Here is a 27,036-nt window from a genome sequence, read left to right as displayed (position 1 = left end):
GCTTTTTCCTCACTACCTACCTCCCCTTCTCTGTCAGCCATCAATTCTTTTTACTTACTCCCAAACTTATACCAGACTCATGTGAGCAATTAGCGCTCTGTAGAAATTGAGAGCTGATGATATTTACATTTTTGTTTTCCTTCTCAAGTCAACTGGAAAAAAAAAAAAAAAACCCAGAGGGTGTGGAATATGTGATTGAATTATTCAGTATTTGATAATTAGCTTTGTTTTCCTTTGTGATTATTAATGCTGAATGCAAAGAATGTATAGGAAAATATCGCACTCCTGTTACAGGAAAATGTTGCAAATTATGCAGTTTTAAAGAAAGTAAAAGTAAAATAAACAGCTTGCCACCGTAATGCAGTATTTCTTATTGGGCTTCTAAAAAGGATTTTAAAGCTGAAAGATACCTTATTTCCAAGATGGAGTTTTAAAACTCGTATTCTCCAAAGGCATTAAGTTAACTTTTTCCTTGGGCTCCAAATACTTGGTTTCAGGAGCCTAGGTTTTCATGGCAATCTTTCATTATGCACCATCTTGTTCAGGAGTGAAGGGCAGGGAACGGCTTTTTTAAGTGATTTTCGGAATGAAAGCCAACCATTTCATTCTCTTTGATTCACCCCACCCTGTAAAAACCCCGCTCTGCATTTCTGCCTGACAGCTAGTTTCTCTACTGCACCGGTCGTTCTCAAGCCAGCCCAGCTCCATGCGGAACATTCTGTTGCTCTTTCAGCATAAGTAGATCTATTGTGATATTTATCTGAATTCAAACAAGGCTAATTAAAGACCTGCTGACAGTTGTTGTGATCTGACTTTGACTGCAGCTTGATGGTCATTATGGGGAAATAATGAACCAGGTCTGCAAATGTAGCAGCTGCCAACTTGGGGTAGAAGAAGGGCTATTGCTTCCAATTTAAGGATCTATCGACCGCTTCCCTTCTCCCTGCAGATCTTCTGCAGAAAACTAATGTTTTCTGCTGCTGTGTATTGTGGTTTCAGCTGTTTCAGATATAGTCTGTAATTTCCTCCTTTAATATTTAACTTAGGACATTATTAGCTTTCAGAGTTAACAACTTTTCTATTTTGAACAAGTTCAGCTTTGTCTTTATGTATGCTGTAACTGGCTAACCAGCTTTAGTTTATTTATATGCATTTAATTTGTGTATTGTGCAGGAAACAGCTAGCCTAGGAAAGCAAGGTGCAGCTTCATGAAGCTGTTTCAAAATCCTATGTAGATTTTTTTTTTTTTTTAAGAAACAGATGCGTGTCCCTTGTTTTGTTTTCTTAAAGATAGACACCTCCTGCCAAACCTCAGTTTCAGGTTTTGTTCACCTCATCAATGGCTTATGAAATATTTTGATGTATAGCACTATTTATATCAGTCCAGGGGAACTGCAGTGACTTTCATTAAAATGCAGTTCTGAATATATTGTCGCTTCATCATGAGCTTTTCCCTCGTCCTATTAGCAAGCAGGAACAGGTGCATTAAAGGTAAGAGAGAGGCAAATTGCATTCATAGATTAATAGACTTCCCTGAAGATTTTCCACACTTATAAAATACAGCTTCTGGATTTAAAAGCTGCGTTCTAGAATTTAACACAAGCCAGTACTTCACAGCACACCCCTCGCATTTGTTTAACTGCCATGGAAAAGGCTATCTGCATTATGTAAAGTCTGAGGATACAGTGGGGCTTTGTGCATAATACAGCAGAGCTTCAAGATCTTGCTGGGAGGAAATGATCCCAAGCATGCCCCTGAAAGACAAGTCTTACTTTAAAAAATAATGATGAAAAATTGCTTATTTCTCTATGTATTTCATCCGTGTTTATTTCAAGAGAAGCTAGCTAAACTTTGTTTATCTGACTCCAGAATAGTGCTGTGGGCATTGTTGCTTTTCTGTCTCCAGCTTGGATAATGCCAGAAATAGTGTTAACAAGGGGTTATGTTATGCTGGCTTGTGTTAAACCAGATCACCCCCTAACATGTGCAGAGCCATTCATCTGTGTCACCAAAACCCAAGAGAACATCTGACATGGACTCTGAAACAGAAACAGTGATCACTTACAAATCAAACATGGCATGCTCTAAACTGATTGTGCACGGCAATCTTTTCTAGAAAGGACAACTAATTGAACATGATAAAGTGTAAAGTTAATTAACACCCTTAAATTTGTTGATTACTTTCACGGGATTATATTGTTCGTTGAGTAGCAGCTTTCTGTCCCAGCTGTCGCCTTTTTCAGCAAATGTCGCTGGTAAACAATAGAGACACCATAACAAGTCGTAAATGGTCCCTGTGACAGCAGCCCCTTGTGAGGCTGCATCTGTAGAAAATGATTAGAACAATTGCATTTTAAAGATGGCTCACACTGCAGCCCAAGTCCCATTGGTCCTCTTCTTGCTCTCTTTTGATGGCAGACTGGTTAAAACATTTAAGTTCTTTTGAGCAAATTAAGTGATTTACTACACTTTGCTCTACATCAATGGGATGCTTTGGTGGCAGGTTTTTTACCGTATTAAAGATGGATAGAATTTGATTGTACTTTTTAGCTTTCCATCTATTCCCTTTCTGGCTTAGAAGGCCTGCTTCCAGTAGTCATAGAATTGGAAATGATCTATTTGTGATTCACAAGTAGTTATTCTAAGTTATCAACGCTTGCATCATGGTTTATCTGACATAACTCTTTGAGTCAGCTTTTCGGTAAGGATGGGCTCCAAATTTCAGTTCTTTGCTACTGTTGGGCCAAGGATTTTGACATGTCGAAGTAGAGTGGATTTACTTCTTGTTATATTTAGATTGTTTGTAACATTTGCATAATAACTTTGCAGTTCACAAATATTTTTTCTGTATATGCTGTCATTTGCACTTCGCAATAAGTATGGCAAGTGTTTTTTATCACCATTTTCAAGACTGAAAGGTGTTATAACTGTCCAAGTGATCTGATCTTGAACTGTGGCTTTAAACATTGTCTTAATTAGTCCTAAATTAGTATTCTCAGTCATTTTGTTCATTATTGATTTCTTCTCTGCCTACCTCCTATAAAGACAATGAACATTTATCAGACATATGCTATGGGCTCGGTGCTAAGATTCTAATAGCTCCTGCCCATTAGGATCTTAACAGAACATGCCAGAAAAAATCACTGATTACAGTAGTTGTTATTACTTGCCGTCAAGTTGATTCTGACTTATGGCAACCCTACGTGTTACAGAGTAAAACTTCTACCTAGGGCTTTCTTAGCTGTTGTCATAACAGAAGCAGATTCCCAGGCCTTTTCTTTGGTGGTACCACTGGTTGGGTTCAGACAGCAACTTTTAGGTATAAGTGCTTTATTAGAAATATGACCAGGAATGCTAGGAAAGCAAAAAACCAAAATGAAACCCACTGCCATCAAATCGATTCCAACTTATGGCAACCCTGTAGGACAGAGTAGAACTGTCCCATAGGGTTTCCGAGGCCATAAATTTTTACAGAAGCAGACTGCCACATCTTTATCCTGCAGAGCGGCTGGTGGGTTTGAACCACTAACCTTTAGGTTAGCAGCTGAGCGCTTAACTACTGTGCCACCAGGGCTCCTAGAGGAGAAACTGCTTCTCAGAGCTGGTATAATTTGAGCCTTGAAGATAAGCAGGAGTTAGCCAGGCAAAGAAGGGAGGGAAGGGAGTTTCCTACAAGGTAAGAAAAGGAAAGGCATGGATGGATGAAAAATCATTGCATATTTTGGCCACTGCAAATCATTTTCAGTGCACGTAGCATAGGGTTTGTGTTGCGGGTGAGTAGACAAGGAAACCAGAGAAGTAGTTAGGCTTCGTTGACAAGAAAAATAAAGACTAAAAAAAAATTTATAAACTATTTAAGGGGAGAGAAGAGAAAGTTCATTGCTTCCTACAAATGAAGACAAAAGGGAAGATACAGTGAGCTATAGAATTCTCCTTTTCACAAAAACACAAACATAAAGTTACTTCAGAGAGGATAACTTTTACTTAATAGGAAAAACAGGAGGAACTGTGAGACTCTTCATATAAGAAATACTGAGTAACAGTGAATAATGTCTTCGACTGCTGCTTATGTTCATGCTAATGCATAATTTGAGATTTAAGCCTATTTTGGTTCTTAAAGCAGATAAAACTGACAGAAGATTGGGAGACAGATACACATAAATATCAGAATGAGGTAATTAATGTTAACCTTGACCTCTTTTTATAGGTGCAAGACTAAGATTAGCCAAAAAAGGATATAAAGAACTGAGTTTTAACTCTGTTTATCCTGAAAAATTATCAATCACTGCTTTTGCTATAAAAGTGTTAAGAACGTTGTGCATTACTTCATCTACTGTCTCCTGCATAGAGTTCCAAATGAGATTTTTTTTTTTTTTTTTAAATATATCACTCAATTCAAGGAAGAGATGTATTTTCCTTCAGGGACTGGCAGCTTTGTTCCTCTCCCAAATAGGAAAGCTACATAACTGTTTGCCAAGACTTCTAAGACTCTCGGCTCCATGTTTGAAACTCATTGTGAAATCTTACGGTTTCATTTTTATATTTGTTCTTAATTCTAATTGTCCATTTTCTACTTGTATTGTTCTGAATAGCAGACTCAAATCTGGTATGAAAAGAAGGTATTATGTGCATTTAGGTAACGGGCAGAACTCAGTGTCCGCATATAAAGCTCCCCCAATTACTTACTTGGTTTACGCTATTTTAAACTTCTCTGAACCAGGTTTGCAAATGGAGTCAGAATACCAGCATTCTTATCAAAATTTTCACAATCCTGCCCAAGGTTGACAGCAAGACCATTACTCTTTGAAAACAATTTGTTTCCTTTTTCACCCTTTCCCTTCCTGAGAATTCATTATTCCTACAATGACAGAAGTTGAGAAAATGGAAGGAAAAAGGGAATCAGGATTTGGTGGCTGTTGCCCTCGTTCATCTGACACTTGGTATATGATGCTACCTTTTGGCGTTCTGGGTATAGGTCCCTTTCCTCTAATTACATTTAGGACTTTCTGAAATAGTTGTATTTCAGCTATTCTCCTAATACCATAAAACAGGTCCTGACTTTTTATTCAACAAATATTGCTTATTACTCTTTGAATCTTTGCACCTAGCGTAAAGATCTAACAAGTTATTAAAGGCACTGAATAAATACTTGCTGGTGGTATTTTTGGAAACCCTGGTGGCATAGTGGTTAAGAGCTATGGCTGCTAACCAAAAAGCTGGCAGTTCGAATGCACCAGGCGCTCCTTGGAAACCTTATGGGGCAGTTCTGCACTGTCCTTTAGGGTCACGATGAGTTGGACTTGACTCGATGATAATGGGTTTGGTTTTTGGGTTTTTTGGTGGTATTTTTCTTGCTTGAATGCCCATGTGGCTTTATTTATACCTCTCCTATAGCTTACAACTACCTCTGCCTTTTTATTAACTATGATTGTGTACTTGCCTTGCCTCTTCCCTAATCTCCATTTTCACCTGCACTGCCACCACCACCACCGCCACCATCACTAACACTAGATTTCAAACTCCTTGAAGGCAAGGACAGTTTCTTCCTCATCCCTAAGACTGAGAACCACTGAAGAATGGATCTCCAGTGGTCAGAATTTTTATGTCAGTTACAAGTGAGAGTGGAAGGAAAGAAAGAAGATAATGGAGGCTTCCTGTGGTACTTTTTTTTATAAAAGAGAGAGAAAGACAGACACTGAGAGACTGATGGATATAAAAGTGCTTCTCCACTGTTAGGTTGATTTTTATCGAAACACACTGCCAAGAGAAGTGCTAGATGTTGATCACTTTAAAAGCAGGGTAGACAGCTACCTGTTTTGAATGGTGAATGTGAACATATTCACAGCTATTCCGTGAAGCACAGGCAGTCCCCAGGTTATGAACGTCCAGTTTACAGGTGACTCGTACTTGACCTTTAATGCTATGTAAATTTGCTCTCACTTTGAAACAATTGAACCAACCCTACTTGCAACAAATTCTTCATCATAATCACCTTCATTTGCTGCATGTGCAGCTTTTAAATCATTGAAAAGGTTTCGACCCTTTTTTTGCACCAAAACCAAAACCAAACCCACTGCCGTCAAGTCGATTCCAACTCACGGTGACCGTTATAGGACAGACTAGAACTGCCCCACAAGGCTAAGGAGCAGCTGGTGGATTGGAACTAGCAACCTTTTTGGTTAGCAGCTGAGCTCTTAACCACTGTGCCACCAGAGCCCCTTCTTTCACTAAAGTAAGACTAAATAAGAGTCATATGCACCTGTTCCAACTTACCTACACATTCAACTTAAAGACACAATTAGGAACAAATCTGGTTCAAAACCCAGAGACTGCCTATAGTAATTAGTGCTTTTCCCATTTTATATACTGAGACTCAGAGAAGTTAAGTAATTTGTTTATAATCACATAGCCAGCACGTGGTACATCCCAAAACCCAGATATTCCTTTACTCTTTGATCCCTCTCATTAATTTATTTACCAAACAACGATTTATTGAATATATAATGCTGTGTGATAGATACTGTGGATACTGACATAAGCAAGTCCTTAATGCTGACCTTGTAGGAGCTTGTAGTTTAGCGGGGAATCAGATAAGAAAATAAAAAAATTTTAATAAGGTGTGGTAAATGCTGTAATAGAATTAAGCACAAAGTGTATTTTGGTTTTATAATTATTGTTAAATATTATTAAAACAACCCATTTAAAAAAAAAAAAAACATTGCTGCGGAGTTGATTCTGATTCATAGCGAACCTCTAAGACAGAGTAAAACTGCCCTATAGGGTTTCCAAGGAATGGTTGGTGGATTTGAACTGCCGACCATTTGGTTAGCAGTCAGGCTCTTAACCACTATACTACAAGGGCTGCTATTTTAGGATAACTTCGGTCTTAATTGTGTCTTTGCAATAGGGCTATGCTGGATAGTGCAGTACGGTTAGAGAAATACATATGGAAAGACAGGATTTGGTTCTGAAGAATGCATAAACTATAGAATTACTCAATTTAGTCAGACTCTTAAGTTGAATGTAGGTTATGGTAAAGTTGGAAATAATTACAGCACCACATTGAAAGGAGGAAAAAGTGGAAATACCACAGACCTCTAAACTGAAAGATGAATTTCTTTTGTGGTCTCCTCTTGCTTAAATAACTTACTTCTTCTTGAAATATGTGTTTGAACAAGTGGGAAAGTATACCTGTCAAAAGACTAACCAGCTGAGAACCACTGTCAGCATTAATTTTCCTTTAATAAATGACTTCTGACGCTATTTAGCAGTCTGTAATCTAGATACAAAGCTATTGACCTATGATGGGTAGTGCTGGATTTGTTTGTAAGCTTTGACTTAAATTGTCTACTTAATTTCTCTAGGTCAGATCAACAGGATCAGGAATAAGGGTGATTACATGGTTTGAATAAAAATGGCATTAGAAATTGGGAAAAATAATTGTAAAGCATTAATGATTCGCCATCTTGGTGAAGTAAATTAGAAACTAACAAAACGACGGTCATATAAACTTGAACATTATCAGAATGTTCAAATAATATAGATTGGCTAATTAAAAGCACTTGTTATAATTGGGTTTTTGTACATAATCAGTTCCAAAGTGTCTAAGGTACTGTGAGGTAATGGGATTTAACCATTTGTGTGGGCATCTCAGACTTTGGTAACACACGGCCACTTACTCTTCCAAGTTTGGCTGACATAATACAGGTTTTTTGTTTGTTTGTTTTTTATAAAAACGGTTAAAAATAGTATGAATTGTAAAATAGAAAGGCTGCTTGATTCAGCAGTAGCGAAATATTCACAATTTGAATGAAATATGGGTCCCCCTACTTGGACTGTTTATATATAAAAACTGTGTATTTAGGTGGAATAAATTAAATTCAAAAGTAGGCCATTACTTGCAGCTGTCTATTCTGATGGGCTAGGTTTGATACATAATACAGACAATTATGGTTTCTTTTTTCCTAGCTGTACTGTAAAATAAGTTGTAAAGACAAAAATTATACTAATACAGTTCTTCCCATACTTTTCTGGTTTTGAACAACAAAACCTAACTTAAAAATTATGAATTAAGGTTCCTCAAATATTAAAAAATGGCAATACTCTTGGCTCTATTTTAGAGTTAATAAAAATTTAAATGATTGCTGCACCCCCCCCCCCTTCTTTAGGACAAGTCTAGGCTATATTTTCTACGTGAAATTAGATCATTTAATCAATGAACGTGCATCAAACCTTTGTTAAAAGTTCCTAAGAAGTAGCCAAACCAATGTTTATTGCTTCTTCCTGCCCATATACCTAGGAATGAATTGCCTAAAAGGTATATAGCTGGAGGGAAAAGAAAATGATTAAATTATTATTGGAAAGTGCACATCAGAATAATCAGTCTAAATAAGCAGTACATATACATTAAAAAAGAACCTTATCATCTGAAATGCCTACTTGTTTATGGGAGAAAGAGCCCGGTCTCACTCTTTGTAGACCACATCTGTAGATAGTATGCACAGAGTGAGCAAGCCAGCCAGAGACCCAAAGCCAAATCAGGCAGTAGACCTCTCTTGCTGCTCCTGTGCTGGTCAGGGCATAGATAAATCTTTTTTGTATACTTTTTATTACTGAATATGTTTCTAAGGAGAATAATAGATGTGTGGGAATAAAATTCATGGTTCAGATTTCCTTATCTCTCGTGCCACGTTTGCATCACGATTTAAGATGATTCGCGAATGAGGGTATAACTAAATGCGTATGCCTCTTTTGCTTTGTGGTTGACCTGTGCAGGCACAGACTATTCAATTGGCAAGGTAAGCCTCTGTAGTGAGCAATTTCACATGTGCTGAAACCCAAGTGAAATCATTCACTACAGATTAGTAAATAAGCACAAGTAATCCTGTGCTTACCTTGCTTACTGGGTCATCTGCACCTGTCAGAGATTATAAATTTGAAAAGAGACTTTGATTCTGTAGGAAGGCGCTATGGGGTTGGGAGAGAGACAGGTGCCTGCCATACGTAAAAGCAGAATCTTAGATGTGGTGAAAAAATGTGAAATTGTTCACTACAGATGATCTGGTAAGCAAGGTAAGCACCATGCTTACCTTGCCTATTGGATAATATGCCCCTGAACCTGTGTGATACCTGATCACCGACAGTAGAGATTTAAAATATTTTACACATGCCTTTTTTTTTTTGACATAAATGTGATTTGAAGATGAGATGTTTTCATTTAGTTTTGAGATTTTCTCTAGTTTTACTTCCCATCTATTTCAGCACTTTAAAAAAATGTTTCCTTTTGTCTCATTCTTTACACCCAAACCATTCAGGTGTGGGAGCTGCCCGGTCTGGGAACCTCACATTTATGGTGGGAGGAGTTGAAGAGGAATTTGCTGCTGCCCAAGAGTTGCTGGGATGCATGGGCTCCAATGTGTTGTATTGTGGAGCTATTGGCACTGGACAGGTAATCTTTTCACGTTAATGACCCTAACTGGATGATGTAAAATTGGCTAATGTTCATTTGTGTTTCCTAGCCAAACATTCTTATTCCTCTTTATTCCATTCAGTCTATGGGTTCTTTGTTTGCAGAGATTTTCTTAAATTAATTTGAAATAAATTAGTATCCATGTCACTGGTGACTTCAGCCAATTTATTTTAAAAAAAAAGGATATCAAAAGTTCCATCATTAGGCTCTCATCGTGTCATCCTAGTGACTACTCCAGTCATCTTTAAAACTGCTTTTGTTGGAAGTGCTCATCTTGTCTGAGGTGCAATTATCTTCTATTTAATCTTAAAATTACTTGCCACAGCTCTGTTTGTAGTACCAAAAAAACCCAAACCGAACCCACTGCCATTTGAGTCAGTGCCAACTCATAGCAACCCTATAGGACAGAGTAGAACTGCTCCATAGGACTCCTAAGGCTGTAAATCTTTGGACTGCCACATCTTTCTCCCACGGAGTGGCTTGTGGGTTCAAACTGCTCACCTTTCAGTTAACAGCTGAGTGCTTTAATCACTTTGCCACCAGGGCACCTTGTTTGTAGTACCAAACCCAAAAAAACCAAACCCATTGCCGTTTGAGTCAATTCTGACTCATAGCGACCCTATAGGACAGAGTAGAGCTGCCCCATAAGGTTTCCAAGTAGCGCCTGGTGGATTCAAACTGCCAGCCTTTTGGTTAGCAGCCATAGCTCTTAACCACCATGCCACAAGGGTTTCCGCATTTGTAATACAGTCAGGTAGAGTTAGTCTATTCATTTTTATCTTTTTCTTGAAAACAAAATGATTTTCATTTAGAAACTCAGAAAGAGGTGATTGACAATACTGAACATGTTTAGTACGGCTGAAATCAAACTAGATGTTCTCTACCTCCACTTCCAACACATGTACTCACACTTGCACTCACACATATTCACTCCTCTTAATGCTTTGTCCTGGCCATTGGCATCTCCTTTATCTCACTCAAGACTCTGGTATCAGATACGGTTATTTTCTGTATCCCTCTTGTCAAGTCAGTCTTCAAGCCGTATTGATTTTTGGTTCGGTGGCTCTCGTTGTTGACCATCTTGTCCATTCCACACATTCCCTGGTCCAGTCTTTCTCTCATCATCTCATATCTGGTATATTGCTTGGAGGGCCTAAGGGATCTCTGGATTCTAGGTTTACCACTCTACCAAACACTGTAACCAAGACCAACTCCGTCAAGATGCTTATATCGTCATAGCACTTCCCCATTCAGAAACTTTGAACAAATCCCTATTTCCTACTATGTCAAATTTTAACTCTTTACCCTAGCTTTTATAGCTCTTAACCCAGTCTTAACTAGCAAATTTCTCACCGCTTCTTGAAACATATGCACAAGAGACATAAATGTAAAACCTAAAATGAAAAAGTGAAAAAGAGGAATACCTTCAATGAGATGGATTGACACAGTGGCTGCAACAATGTGCTTAAGCAGAACAACAATTGTGAGGATGGCACAGGACAAGGCAGTGTTTTGTTCTGTTGCACATAGGGTCACTATGAGTTGGAATGGACTCGCTGGCACCCAAAAACAGAACTATAAAGATCATGGAAGAAAAAATAGGGACGATGCTCAAGGCCCTAATATATGGCATAAATAGAATACCGAACATAACTAAAAATGTGCAAACAGCTAAAGAGACACTAGGTAACTGGGACCTCCTAAAAATTAAACACTTACGCTCATCAAAAGACATCCAAAAGAGAAAGCAGAGAATACCAGAAAGATGTTCCTGTGTTTTATTGATTATGCAAAGGCATTCGACTCTGTGGATCATAACAAATTATGGATAACATTGTGAAGAATGGTAATTCCTGAACACTTAATTGTGCTCATGAGGAACCTGTACTTGGACCAAGAAGCAGTCGTTTGAACAGAAAAGGGGGGTACTGGGTGGTTTAACCCCTATGGAAACCCTGGTGGCTTAGTGGTTAAGTGCTACAGCTGCTAACCCAAAGGTCAGCAGTTTGAATCCAACAAGCACTCCTTGGAAACTCTATGGGGCAGTTCTGGTCTGTCCTGTACAGTCGCTATGAGTTGTAATCGACTTGACGACAACAGGTTTGGGTGGTCTAAAATCAGGAAAGGTGTGTGTCAGGACTGTATCCTTTCACCGTACTTATTCAGTCTGTATCCTGAGCAAATAATCTGAGAAGCTGGACTATACGAAGAAGAATGGACATCAGGATTGGAGCAAGATACTTAACAACCTGCAGTATGCAGATGACACAACCTTACTTGCTGAAAGTGAAGAGGACTTGAAACACTTACTGATGAAGTTCAAAGACTACAGGCTTCAGTACAGATTACACCTCAACATAAAGAAAACAAAAGTCTTTGCAACTGGACCGGTAAGCACCATCGTGATAGACAGAGAAAAGATTGAAGTTGTCAAGGATTTCATTTTACTTGGATTCATAATCAACACCCATGGGAGCAGAAGTCAAGAAATGAAATGACATATTGCATTGGGCAAATCTGCTGCAAAAGACCTCTTTCAAGTGTTAAAAAGCAAAGATTTCACTTTGAGAACTAAGGTGTATTTTAATCACCTTATATGCATGCGATAGTTGGACAGTGAATAAGGAAGACTGAATAAGAATTGATGCCTTTGAATTATGGTGTTGGCAAAGAATATTGAACATACCATAAACTGTCAGAAGAACAAACAAACAAATATGTCTTGGAAGAAGTATATCCAGAATGCTCCTTAGAAGCAAGGATGGTGAGACTTGGTTTTATGTACTTAGGACATGTTATCAGGAGGGACCAGTCCCTGGAGAAGGACATCATGCTTGATAAGGTAGAGCGTTAGTGAAAAAGAGGAAGACCCTCAACGAGATGGATTGACACAGTGGCTGCAACAGTGGGCTTAAACATAGCAATGATTGTGAAGATGACACAAGACCAAGCAGTATTTTGTTCTGTTGTACATAGGGTCACCATGAGTCAGAATTGACTTGATGACACCTAACAACAATAATAAAAGAGTAAAAAGAGAACCTACAGACTGAGAAAAAAAATTTGGTTACAACATATCTGACAAGGGCCTAATCTCTAAAATTTATAGAAAACTTCAACATCTCAACAACAAAAAGAAAAAAACAATTAAAAAATGGGCAAAGGATGTGAACAGACACTTCACCAAAGAAGACATTCAGGTGGCTAACGAACACATAAAGAGATGCTCATGATCATTAGCCAATTAGAGAGATGCAAATCAAAGCTGTAATGAAATATCATCTCACCTCTGCAATAATGGCACTGATCAAAAGAACAGAAAGCAACAAATGCTGGTGAGGTTGTGGGGAGATTGGAGGTCTTACACACTGCTAGTGGGAATGGAAAATGATACAACTGCTATGGAAAATGGTATGGCACCGATTTAAAAAGCCAGAAATAGAAATACCATATGATCCAGAAATCCCGCTCCTAGCTATATAGCCTAGAGAAATAAGAGCCATGACAAGAATAGACGTATATATCCCCCCCCCCAAAAAAAAACCCACTGCTGTCGAGTCAATTCTGACTCATAGCGACCCTGTAGGAATAGAACTACCTCATAGAGTTACCAAGGAGCACCTGGCGGATTCCAACTGCCAACTTCTTGGTTAGCAGCTGTAGCACTTAACCACTGTGCCACCAGGGTTTCCAGACATATGCACATCCATGTTTGTTGCAGCATTATTCACAATAGCAAAAAGATGGAAACAACTCAAGTGCCATCAGTGGATGAATGGATAAACTATGGTACATACACACAGTGGAATACTGCGTAACTTAAAGATTAATTACGAATCTGTGAAACATCTCACAACGTGAATGCATCTGGAGGACATCATGCTGACCAAATTAAGTCACGAAAGAATAAATATTGTATAAGACCACTATTATAAAAAGTTATATAAAAAAAAGATTTACACACACGCAAACATATGCACATGAGTCAATTTTCTTAACTCTTCTCCGGAACATCCCATGCTCTTATATATTTATTCCCTCTTGTATATTTACTTTTCCGCCTGACCTCGTTCTTTCTCTTTCTTGCCTGCTTAATCCTGCCTGGCCTTATGAGAGATGGTTTCAGGTTCCACCTCCTCTAAAAACACTTTCCTTCCCTGCTCCTGCCCTCAGCTATCTTGTTTCTCTGAATGCCTACTGTCTCTATCTTTTGGACTCTACCATATAATGTACCGCTTAATTGTGTGTGCTTGTTACCTTTTCTTTCAGTGTATTACCCCCATCTTCCCACTAGATTGTAAGCCGCGTCCCTTAAAGAACAGTTGTGCCATTTAGATCAGTATTCCCTATAATGCTAAGCCATAAAATAAAATAAGCCATAGTGGCAGCTTATTATTTATTATTACTCTGTGGAAGCAGATCCCCCCCAATCTGCTCTCTGATAACATGTTAGTTTAGCTTCAGAGGGAGGCAGCCTGCACCACATTCCCTTCCCCATTTGAGAGAATAAACAGTTGAATGCTTGACTTTTAGAAAGAAACCTATGAAATTGGGTGAATAAAACTTCGTTATACCTTGAAAATAAAGATATTAACTATGTATTTGATTTGTTTTCAGGCTGCAAAGATCTGCAACAACATGCTGCTAGCTATTAGTATGATTGGAACTGCTGAAGCCATGAATCTTGGAATCAGGTTTGTTGAATAGCACATTTTCACATACTAACAATTTTCATGAGCTTTCTTGTTTGATTGACGTTGAAAAAATTATGTTCATGAGAGATAAATGAGTTGACCCAGGAAAAGTTTGACATTACTTCATTATTGAACTTTCACAGACCTTGCTTATTTGACGAGCAGCAGGGCCCTGGAGAGCACGCGTATTCTTTGCCATAGCCGTGAAGTATACTGTGCTGTGCATTTGAAGTTACGTTGTTCTTTTTATGTGGGCGCTCCATTTCTTCTATTATGTTGAAATGTGAGAAACACTTTTACTATAAAATTTAAACACACTTTGGCAGTGTAGTGACAAATTTGTGTAAAACACGATTTTAATATATAGTAAATTTAAGCGTTACGCTACCATGATTGGTTTTATGCACCTATTTTAAATAACAGCCCCCAAAATCTGCACTAGAAAGGCTCTTGGTTGTTCATTCCCAGGATAAACTGGATGGCCTTAAAGTTGCAATTCATATCCACAACTCTTTCTTTTTCACTTGCTTGTGGTTTAGTTACTTTGCATCGAGGATTTATCTTTCTATGAAAATAAAATGGCATTCATGCTTTACTTAAGCAATTCAAGAATTCTGTTTTTCCCGTGGATGAACATTTTTTAGAATGCTTAAGGTTTATGGCTTAATTTTAGCCCCTAATCTTTTAGGTTAGGAAATAGTACATATGATTAATCACCTAATTGATTTTTTGAGTGTTTCATGTTTCACGAATACAGTAAATATATATTTTTACTTTAGAAAATGCTTAATCAGCAAGATGCTTTATTCAGGTATTTTTTTTCCTACTCCCCAAAACTGCTTACAGAAAACCAAATATTTCACGAATCAGAGTAATGTCTTATATCACGGCTTTTGATAAAAGCAATAAAAAGAGCCAAAGTGCTTTGAGATAGTTTTTAAAACAGTAATGGATTCACATTTCCTCTTAATTACCATATCAAGATGCTGTTGTTTATTGAATTGCCCTTGTCTCAGATGTTAAACTATCTTGACCTATTAAGTTGTCATGTTGTAATTGAGATAAAAGAGGCATTTGCTTTGCATCAGTGCTAATTGGTTTATCAATATCCTGTACCATTTACATTTTAAAATTGAGTGTCTATAAGATGATATAAGATGATAAGGCATATCTGTACAAAGCGTTAATAAAACTGGTAGTATATAGAAAGCTGTTCAGAGTGATATGTCTGTGCTGTGGTCAGTTTTAGGCTGTGGGTCAGTTACCATAATTGAAAAACTAATTACTAGTAACTTATTTTCATATCCATCATCTAAACTAATTTTAGGAAAGAGGAAAATGTAAATTTCCGGGACCAGAATTGCGTACAGAATTCATTGGTGTTGACAACAGGATTAGAGTATTAGTATGCATGTGCATCTTTAGATTAGGTTTAGATTTTCATGTTTCTAGATATAAGTGAATAGATGGTAAAACATAAAGCCTAGATTAACATAGGCTATTGTATACTAAAGTTCGCCGCCTTATTGTTGCCGGTTCATTTTATATCGTACTTCTCACCTTGAGTATGGCTAGGTCAGGGTATCCTGAGGCACGGTGACGCATCCTCTGGCATTCCTCAGATAATTTCCTATCAAAATATTATTAGATAATCATTTGCCATTCTAAAATGAAGCTTTGTGTTGGGTGAGTGCTTGTGGAAGTTCTAAATCCAAACACCAGCTAATAAAGAATAGTAGGAAAATCAATTGAATAGAATGTATACAATGAAGTATAAAAACCAGTGGCTACCAGAGTGAGTTTAATTATCAGAGAGAAAATGAAAAGTGATAAAACTCCAAATAGAAACAAGAGCAGAAGGGATGAATAGAGTTTTCCATATTGTTGGCCTTGGTCCACTATGATAACAACAATATTTAGAAATATGAACCTTCTAAATGCTTAGTTTTTCCAAAACTACATATATTACTCTTACTGAGTATGTATATAATGTCTGAACACAAGTCAGAAATTCACTAATTGTTATTTAACTGTTAAAATAATTTGAAAATTTCTGGTGGTTCAGATTATACTAATGAATTACGTATTTTCATAACATTAGGATTTTATTACTTTATCTTACAAAAATTTGCAGTGGTTTGAAAGCCCTAAAAATGAGTGCTTCTACTGTTGTCTTTTCTCCATGGCTTACAGACATGGTTTAAAATGACAGGATTGTTCTCTAATAGAGTATAGAGAATGGCCACGATTTATTGAGCTTTGCAAGGTGAAGGAGAAAATTGGCATCAGCAAGCATAAATTCCCAAGTAGTAAATTCCCACAGCGTGGTGCAGCATCAAAGTGGTTTGGCCACATTTATATTCTGTTCACTCTGAAGTGAAATTTTTTTAGAGTGTTAATGCCAACATTTACAAATTGAATCACCCATTCTTGTGAAGTGATCATTTTTGATTAATTTCACTCTCATAAGTCAGTGGGTTGTTTTTAGAAACCTCACTCTTTTTTTAAAAGAAGAATAAAATCTTAGAGTTTATAATTCTTATTGACCCTGTGGACTGAGTTGCTCTTTTATGGTGAGTCTTTGTGGATATTAGTGGAGTTTTAAATGGTATTTAAAAGAAAAGAGTAAAAAAATATTGGCATACAAACCTGATTTGGGATTCTTCTTTGATTAGACCTTATTACTTTGTAATCGGGTTCCTAGTTAGGATGCAGAAGCATAGTTTTATGGCACCAAAAGTGCCCTTCTTGCATAGAGAGATTTTATTCCTGTGTGTCACTCAGAAACAACATTAATAATATAAGTTTTGTTGTTTTTATTTTTTGCTCCACCAGAAATTGATTGGTTTTTGTATTTGTTGTGTTTTAAGTTACTTGCATAACCAGGACATCAACCACCATCTTGTCTTCTCCCACCAAAAAAAGCTAATAACAATTGAATTTTTAGAGGACTGTTGAAGCTGAGAGCTTTCCCAAGAGCATAATTTTAGTTTCTCAGAAACTGCGCTTAGAGGACATTGCCTTTTCATGTAGGTGATTGACTGAAGCCTCTTAGTTGCGTGCCCTAATAATAAATACAACAAATGGCAAAAGGATTGCAATGAAAGCTTGACCTAATTTCTTAATAAACTGATAAAATACCATCATACTGGCTGGTGAATGATAAGTTCACAACCCACCCAGTGAGAGCCCAGGATAGTTAGGGCGTGGGGGGCCATCTTGATCTGCGTCCCCTCTCTGCCACAGACCTAAGCTTTGTGACCCTGGACAAGTAACCTAACCTTTCTGCTACCACTTTCTCATCTATAAAAGGACAATATTATCAATCCACAGGGTTATTGTGAAGGTTAAATTATTTAGTCCATGTGAGTCTTTTAAAATTTCTCTTGGCATGTAGTAGGCACTCAGTGTGTGGTAGCTGTTCATGGTGTGGCAATGGTGGTTGTTAGTATTTGAATTGAATTTTAATGTTTTTCCTTCATTCCACCTCTCTGTCTCTGGCATTGTATGTTTATTTATTTATTGCCTGTCTTTCCAACATAAGCCCCACGAAGGGGAATGCCTTTGTCTGCTCATTGCTGTATCCTAAGAACATACCTGGCAGATAGTAGGTACTCAATGAAGAATGGTCAAATGAATGCAGAGAGAAGTGAGTGAGTGAATGCGTGAGTGGATGGGATATGGTACTTGTCCTGCCTCGGGTAGAAGTTATCTGGGTGTGTGTCTTATCTCCCCTACTCATGGAGGACAGGCAGCCTCTTCTTAGCTTCTTCTGGTCTCCTTAACTCCAAACACAGCACCAGCACATAGCAGACCTTGGTAAACATTGGTTGAATAAGTGAATGAGTGAATGACTCATTAAAATTGACACGGTCTTAGATATTTTATCTCCAGATCTGTTCCCCTGATAAATACATCCCAGTTTAGTGATGTAATGTGCTTTCTTCATATGTAAAGCTAGATGGTATAGACAGTCATAAAAAAAAAAAAAATTTTTTTTTAAAGCCAAACCTATTGCTGTCGAGTCCATTCCAGCTCACAGCAACCTTATAGACAGTCATAGAGAATATAAAAATGAACAAACTTTTTTGGCCCCTAAAGCCTCAGTTACAGTGAAGACAAATGTTTGGATTCTTTTTAATTTTTTATAGATTGCACATCATCTTTACTTTTCCCAAAGGTTCATTTAAAATTCTTGTATTTTAAAGGTGAGTAGATTTGACACAGTGACGTTTATTTGAGTTGCATTATATATGCAATCAGAGCAATGAATTCATTTTCTGTTTATATCAGAGAACATTCCAGCAATTGTAAAGTCACATGCATGCACGCTCACACTCTCGAACCACATCCAGTGGCAAGTTATTATGGGGACTGACAGACTGTCATCCTTTTGATGGCTTGAGCTGTATATCTCCTGAACAGCAATGGGGCTCTTATGCAGAAAGTATCATATGTTCCCAGCCAATTTACAGGGAAACAGCAATAACATTTTATCATGGTTGAGAGCCCAGTAGCTGCTTCCTATTAAACTTGCCCTTTCAGATACCTGTCTTGGATTAATTTGTTGATTTCAAATGGAAACTCAGTCTTCTCCAGTGAAGCATGACGTTCTAGGATAGACTCTCTGAATGACAATTACTGTGTATTCTAGCTGCTTGCAGACCATTACAAGCCTTGGGCACAGTGGAAGACAGAGGACTTCAGTAACTGATTTTAATATCATGTTTAATTTTAACTGTCAGTTATATATGTGCCAGTGAAAGAATCCTCAGAAAGATGAAATGCAAAACACTCTAACTTGCTCTTTTTAATGATATACTTTGCTGCAGGGTAGGAGAGGGTGGGGGGAGGAAACTTGGGGAGGGAGTAGCCATCTCCTAAAGGGAACCAACATGGCGGAGAGTAGCACCAGATTTGAAAAGTAAGCATCGAAGAACTGCCACCTGGTTTTATGTGTGCCCCCCAGGGTGTTTCTGAATAGCAGTGTGCCTACCAAAAAGGGTTTCTGTAAATCAATGCCAGTGGTCTTCCTTGAACAGTCAAGAAAAATGTAGGGTTTTACAAAGTCAGGATAATAAGCTTTGCTCACATCTTGCTAAGTATTATAGACAGGGTATGAATTTCTTTGGCAAAAAAGACTTTGTTATGAGGTCCTGCTGAATTTAACCTGGTAGATTAGAAGGAGGAATGTAACTATGCAGCTTGAAATATGAGCCATTTTAAAAGAAAATTTAAATTAGAAAGCCCCTAAATTGTATTTCAAATGGAGGGGAAAAACAGTGTTTGAGGTTCATCTTTAAAAATATTCCCTGCTTATGGAGCACATTAGGTATATACATTCTTGAACATTTATGCTCAGAGAATTTATTTGCATTTACAGCAAATTAACTAATGGTTAATTTGTAGTTTTACTTTTCCAATTATTCCCTAAACACATTGGCTTTAATCTTTTCCTAAGTCACATGCTACACCAGCATATTGATAGCCTAATTTTATTGAAAAGGGGAAAGAAAACATCTGTGGCAAACTACACACGCAACAAACTTGGATCTTTATGAAAGAATGAATGAGACGGTTGAATTACTTTCCAGCAATGTATGATACCTGATTTAGATTGAATCTTCGATAGTGGGTAAAATGCTTAGTTAAAAACTCATTAAACGTGACCTATCAAATGAATTTAAATACATGGCATGCCGCATAGTATCCCATAAACCACAGCTACCCTTGAAAGTCTGAGGACATAATGCTTGTATCGCATGGTCAGTCCACACATACTGTGGCTGCTAGCCGTAGCCTGCTGCCCTAGCATTGGGACATAATAAATATTCAGATTTTGAAATAAATAGAAATATATTTATTTGTCTGTGAGGATGGCGCAGGACCGGCAGTGTTTCGTTCTATTGTACATAGGGTCTCTCTGAGTTGGAACCAACTTGACAGCACCTAACAACAAACAACAACAATAATATTTCAGACACACAAAGTAAACAAGAACTTAAGCATGCCCAAATGAACACCTTGTTTAATATTTATATAAGTATCTGTTTTCTATCTGTATATATTTTTCCTCTAAGGTGCCGGCTTAAGAAAAAGCAGAAGACTTTAATGATAATTATTTTTAATGGATCTTTGCATGACAGAAACCAATAAAGTGCTGGACCAAAAGTTTTATTTGAAACTTGATTCAGTGATACTTGGCAAAAGTGTGCTTACCAAAGATGCATTTAAAATACTTAGAATCAAAGTAATATAGCATTTTGATTTTTTTTTTTTTTCCGGATCCACATTGAACAGCCGTTTATGCCATCAGCTCAGTGATAGAACAAATGATGTTTCCGCTTGGGCAGGCTTTGTTTTATCAGGATCGGTAACCTTATCAGCAGTTGACCCAGAACTATAATGCATGTCTCTGAATAGAGAGCGTATGTCACAACTCTGCAGACTTGCTTCATAAGCAAGATTGTCTAATGAAGATTTAATAAATAAAGAAAAGTTTGCAGCAAGGAATGTCTTCTTTTATAATGATAACTTCTCTTAAGCTCTTTTTACTGCTCATGGCTCATCTCTTATATTTGTTCTCATAAAAAGCTAAAGGAATAAACATACATATAAATGCACCTCCACAGACTCCCATGATTCATTATTTACCTGTGGATATTTCTTTTTGAAATATAAGGTTGGTGAGTAAAGAATTTAGACTGTCATGTTGGCTTAAGGTTTTTATGTGACACATAAATGCAATAATGTCCAAAAGACTTAAAAATCCCGTGAGTGTGATAAACCAACAACACTTTTATGCAATTATGTAGTATTTCTTCTTAAAAGTAGGGTAGTGCAGAAGGTTTTCTTCAGGTGTAAAATGTCCTGGCTCAGAAATGATCTTGTTTAATCAGTAGTTTTTGATCCGCTTTAATTCAGTATCAATCTGCTTTGATTTTTGAAGACATATAATAAACGGAGAGAGAAGATGGAGCATCCTCACAGGTAAGTAAGTCACGCGTGACTTGTGCATTTTGACATTTAACTCGTCTTTTCTCTGACCTTTGACAGGCTAGGGCTTGACCCAAAACTGTTGGCTAAAATCCTAAATATGAGCTCAGGACGGTGTTGGTCAAGTGACACCTACAACCCTGTACCTGGGGTGATGGATGGCGTTCCCTCGGCTAATAACTATCAGGGTGGATTTGGAACAACACTCATGGCTAAGGTATGGTAAATGCAGAGACTACCCGAGAAAGGGGGAAAATACGTTAGGATCTAATTGAGATTTCTTCGTTTCTCTCTTTTAACATAGCATTGTGTCTATCTAGAAGGTAGGATTCGGGAATAGTGATTCACTTACTTACTCGAAATGAGTAAAAATTTAGCATATATAAAAATCATGACCTTGTTTGTTGTTATTCCTAGCCTTTGGATGAGAAAAATGGGCTAGGATTTTTTCTTTTGTGCCTGGGTTTGTTTATAATACAAGCTTGTAAATTTTTTTTCTTTACCATAAACTTACATTAATTTACCAAATCCTTAGAATGGGAGTGGTAAGATTTCTTCTTTGTTCATAATGCATTCATTCAGTGTACACATCACAAGAGAAAACAGGATTTTTTCCAAATAATACTAAATACACCTTCCTGCTTTAAGACTGTATATGGATTTATGTGTAAATTAATTAAAGTCATTTGGAAAGTGAATTGTTGGCCTCCTCTAGAGAGCATTTGTGATCTCAACGTGGAAAATACTTTTTAGACAGTCTTTCAGATTTCTGCATAGAGCTTTTCTCCCCTCAGTTGACTTTTTTTTACCTAGTTGCACAAGTAATAATACATGCACCTGTATACCGTAGTTGGCTTACTTTCCCTCATGCCTCATGATGTTCTGTCCATTCTACTTCTTCAAATATGCTTTGAATTCATCCAGTTCCCTCCTTTCCCACTACCAGTACCTTAGCCTGGCCTCGTTTAGATTACCGCAGCAGCCCTTAACCGGTCTCCTTGTCTTTCACCTGATCTTCTCCAGTTCATTCTCCGCACCACAGCCAAAGTGTTCTTTCTAAAATGTAAACCTGATTATCTCACTTTCCTTGTTAAGTTTCTTTTATGGTTTCCAATTATCTGTAGATTAACGTCCATCTTCACAATCTGTCTCAGGAGGCCCTTGATGATTTGGCCTTTGCTGGCCTCACCAGGCTCAATTTTGCCTTCCTACTCCCCTCTTTGCTTCAGCCATACTGAACTCATCTCTGCTGCATTATTATCTGGAAGGCCTTTTCCAACTCCCCCAGATTGTGCCTCCCTGGCCTCCATGGTGTCACTTCTACCAGCTATATAAATACTTGTTTAATTGTCTTCCTCCTTCAGTAGACTGAGTTTGGGTAGGCCGTCTTGTTCATCCCAGCTTCTGGCACAGTACCTGGCACATGGTTGCTCACTTTAAATATTTATTAAATGAAGCAATGTTTGAAACTGTGTTTCTTGTTTTGCAATTTTGTTTTCCCTCATGTTTAGTGGAAGAGAAAAAAAATTTTATGTCTCTACCTTATATTTAGGTTTGCATATCCTCAATACAGGCTTTTATAATCATGCTGTATGGCTGTCAAGAAACAGGAAGTAGCTTGTTTTCATAAAAACAAAACAAAACAAAAAAAACAGGGTGATTTCTTGGGGTACATGGAAGAATGAAAGAATCACATTTATGCCCAGTTTCCATTATGTATCTATAGGAAGTGGGTTGTGACCTGTTAGTGTATTTGGTTCCTAAAATACTGCCAATGCCTCCCACAAAGGAAACAACCAGTTAAGTGTAATACGTAGCAGACTTCTAATCAAAAGGAGATTAGTTCGTCTAGCCCCCATTCTGTTGCAGTCCTGGCTTTGTTTTGGAGCTCTCCACTGGCTCTGCCCTCTCCAGTGTGCTACCCCGTCACTCTGGTCATTTTCTCCTTTGTCCCTTTCCAGGAAGAATCTGCCACAATTATGGGTCCTTCCTTTAAAAATATTTTGTTTATTTTTTTATGTAGTAAAAGATAGCCTTTTCAGCTAATAATATAAGACAATGCAGTAGTAAAAAGTATGGATATTACTGCTCTCTTTTATTCTCATTTCCTCTATGAAATGCTGTTGTCATTTACCTTATAAAGAAGAAAGACTTCTTAATTTGCTTGGAATGAGAAAGGAACTAACTCTACTTAGAAAAGGGCTTTTAAAAATCTTTTATCACCTTAGATAGCTATTAGCAAGAACACGCCATAGTTAATTAATTAGATTTATTCTGGAGAAATTTGCAGAGATTAAGGAAATCCCTATCAATGCTACATTGATTAAAGCAATTGTGCCTGCTTGGGTAGATCAAGGCTTTAACTATTAAGAGATGTTTTGCTCAACTGCTATTCAGTTTCCTTGTAATAGGGGATATGACATCAGCAGTACATTTAAGTAGAGTCTTGTGGATTTATTTCTAGGTTTTAACATCGCAGAACTTTAACATGGTGTGTGTATATAATCAGAACATAATCAGTACAGAAACTACCTCATTCTTCTGAACTCTCCAACCTAGAAGTTTGTTTTTCATGAGCACCAAGGAATTTGTGGAAGGTCATGATAACTCTTTGAGCATCAGTGTTAACTAACTCCCCTAGTGAAGCAGAATATATGTTTGTTTTTTAGTTGTATATTATAAGCTTCAGATGTTGCCTTCTTTTTTTGACTTTTCAGGATTGACAAACTACTCAGGCTAATCACATTTTGCTCTATAGAATGCCTGTCCTTTAAAGTAAAAACTACCATAGCCCATTTAGTTTTTCCTTTTTGGTTTTATTAGGTCATATTTGGGATATATATTCACCCCTTCAAAAAGCTCTAATATAGACTTTTCTTCTTCTAGACAGTGTTGCCTTTTCCTCAGAAAGTTATGTTTACCCTGTGCTCTTATATTCTAGTTAAATTACTAGGTTAAAAATTAAGCTCAGTCTATGTAGATTTTCTGTCATTTTAAAATAAAGGCATTTGGCAGATGTGCCCCAAAATGATGTCGACAAAAGTGGTTTATCTGCTTGTCTGGGCATGAGCGCTAACGTAGCTGTCCACATTTGTTAACTGTGTGAACTGCTTTTTAGTGGATATGCTGTTGAAGAAGGTACTGTTAAGTATATTTTCCAAATCTGTGTGTTTACATGTGAAAATTATATAAATAAGTACAAAATAATGTTTGTACCTGTACTATACATATTCAGGAGGCTACAGATTTAATTCAGTCTTTATGCTTTATTTTTTCTTTGAATCATTTTCTCCTTTGGATAGATGGTATCTGTAACTACTCAGTTATCAGGGACGTTCCTCAAAAAGTAGAAATATTTCTCCTCTTGCTTCGTGTCTTACTCTTTCATTACTTGACTTTTCTAGTGATGGCGGAAGTGAGGTGTATGGTAATGGTAAGAGTTAAATCTAGATGGTTTGCCACTTATTTGCAGCTCTTATAAAATTACAAACGAAATGTGGGGGATATTGTTTCAATTATCCGTGCCTTTATTGTCCTCTGTTTACCCCAAATATTTCAAGTTTGAACATGACTCCATTTTTGTGGTAATGGATATCCATTCGCTACACTTTAAATATAATAGACTTATAATGTTAGATTTTGTCTAGTTTTAAACAGCCTTAAGCTTCCCGAAACTCTTTCTCAGATGAAGCTTTAGCTCTCTGAGACTTTATGGATTGTGGTGAAGCTGATCATCCCGTTGCACTTGGAGTAAAGTCCAAACTCCTTCCCGTGGCATATAAAACCTTCCATGATCCTTGTTTTTTCATCGCCAGGCTTATTTCCACCCCCAGCCCCTGTGCTCACTCTAATTCAGCCTGATTGGCCACCTTGTTATTTCTTGATTACCCAAGCCATGTCCCACCTCAGGGCCTTTACCTTGCTTTTCGATCTGCCAGAAACTCTCTTCCCCAAGCTCTCCAAAAAACTCACTCCTTCCTAATATTCAAATCTTGGCTCAAATGCCTTTGACTCAGAGAGGCCTCCCCTAAGCATTTCTTGTATCATCACTCTTCCCTCCACCCCATCCCTTGTTAGCCATCATTTTCTAACCCCTTGCCCAGCTTTATTTTTCATAGCATTTATTTGTTTCATTGTCCTCCCCTCTGGACAGCAAGCCTCATCAGAGTAGTGACTTAGTTTTATCATGATATGTCACCAGCACTTAGAACAGCAGTTGCTAAATGATACAGCAGTTGCTAAATATTTGTTGAATAAGAGATTGAATGGATATTCAGTAATTCCTTAACAGGCTTCCACAAATTTGAAAAAGACACCACTGTACAGCATTTCCCTCTGTGGTCCCACCTGTATTATAACCCAGGTCCAAAACAAATAGGTCTGTGGAGGGTGAGGATGGGGGCACTCAGAAATCAGGGTTTCTGTCTGGAGCAATTTTACAGCTGTATGAAAGCATTTACCTAAAACAGTGTGACTTATTTTTCCAGACTTCATTTTTCTTTCTTTGAAACCGAAGCATTAGAAACCATAGTTCCAAAGAGAATCTTAACTATCAGTCTCAATACGTTCCCTCCTCCTCCTTGTTTGATTTAGGATCTGGGATTAGCACAAGACTCTGCTACCAACACAAAGACCCCGATCCTTCTGGGCAGTCTGGCCCATCAGATCTACAGGATGATGTGTGCAAAGGGCTACTCAAAGAAAGACTTTTCTTCTGTGTTCCAGTTTCTACGAGAGGAGGAAACCCTCTGAGTTTGCCCGTAGGCTTTGGACACTGTTGGAAACCAAACTGTATCTTGGAGCCTCCTTATAGGTCACTTCACGAGTAAGTGGGTTTAATCAAAGGTCACATGTCTGCTTTTAATTGTCTAGGTCACAGCAAATCCTAGGATTTTTCCACCCATTTTTAATTGCTTATTCTTTTAGCATATTTAGCAAACATATACATCAGATTTTTTTTTTTGGTCCTCAAGCCACTGATGGGTCTGCTATAACCAGCTGACATACGTTTTAAAAAAATTTGATCCCTGAGCATATTTGACTAAACCATTGAATACTTCAATCAGGATTATTATTTACTCCACTTTATAAATAAAACCACATGTTTTTTCAACCCAATGAAATCCATCTTAAAGCAAAAATAAATAAACTGGTGTTGAGTAGAGATGTTAGAATAATATAGGGAGTTATTCCTTGCATCCCTCAGGAAGTTTTTCCTGTTAACTAAGTGGTGATAATCTTAACATTACTGAGGTTACTATTCATTTTCCAGGGAGTTGATAAAGCTACATGTTTTGTAATTTGGAATAAGTTACAATATCTTAGGGTGTGTGTCTCTCTTGTTACAACTCCCAGTACTTAGCAGACTTTGTTTTTTTTTTTTATATTTTTGCTTCCTTGTACATTCTTACTACATATTTTTGCACTTCAAAAGAATGACATCTTTAGACTTACTCCAGAGCCAATGATGATATTTGCTTTAGATGATTATTATGTTCTAAATATAACAGCATTATTTTGAATTCAAATAAATTTCTATGCTGATAATACTTTCTTGGAGTTTTTGCTTCTTTCCAGTTATTTGGAGAACAATCAAATCTGGCAAACTGATATTACAGACTTATGAGGAAAGCATGGGAAGAAAGGGAAGGAAGGGGAAGTCAAAAGGAACAGAGCTCTGAGTTGGCTAGTGGAAGCCAACTTTCCGCTACCTGAATCCTCCAATGGCATTTGGTTAAATGGTTTCTAGCTTGTGCAGCCTGCGTTGAGTGTAGCATGCCCCAATATGGAGAACTGTTGCCACTTTTCCCACCTCAGCCCCTAGAAGCATTCTAGGTGATAGACCTGGCTACCAAATTTGAGTGCTATTTCTGTCAT

General features: G+C 37.5%; 1 protein-coding gene across 5 annotated transcripts in view; it reads left to right on the top strand.

Annotated features, from left to right (window-relative positions):
- Positions 1-26,705, top strand: part of HIBADH (3-hydroxyisobutyrate dehydrogenase) — a 200,385-nt gene extending 173,680 nt beyond the window's left edge. For 2 of the 5 annotated variants that reach the window (XM_049893330.1, XM_049893333.1), the window contains 4 exons: positions 9,315-9,448; positions 14,087-14,163; positions 21,220-21,376; positions 25,753-26,704. In XM_049893330.1, the coding sequence (XP_049749287.1) occupies positions 9,315-9,448; positions 14,087-14,163; positions 21,220-21,376; positions 25,753-25,911 (527 nt within the window). In that variant the 3' untranslated portion in view covers positions 25,912-26,704. Of the gene's footprint in view, positions 1-9,314; positions 9,449-14,086; positions 14,164-21,219; positions 21,377-25,752 lie in introns of all 5 variants that reach the window. The other 3 variants (XM_049893331.1, XM_049893332.1, XM_049893329.1) reach the window with 2 other exon arrangements.
- The last annotated feature ends 331 nt before the right edge of the window (positions 26,706-27,036 follow it).

Source organism: Elephas maximus, chromosome 8 (assembly GCF_024166365.1).
Source record: "Elephas maximus indicus isolate mEleMax1 chromosome 8, mEleMax1 primary haplotype, whole genome shotgun sequence".
Lineage (NCBI taxonomy): Eukaryota > Metazoa > Chordata > Mammalia > Proboscidea > Elephantidae > Elephas > Elephas maximus.
This window is presented reverse-complemented; position numbering and strand designations above follow the sequence as displayed.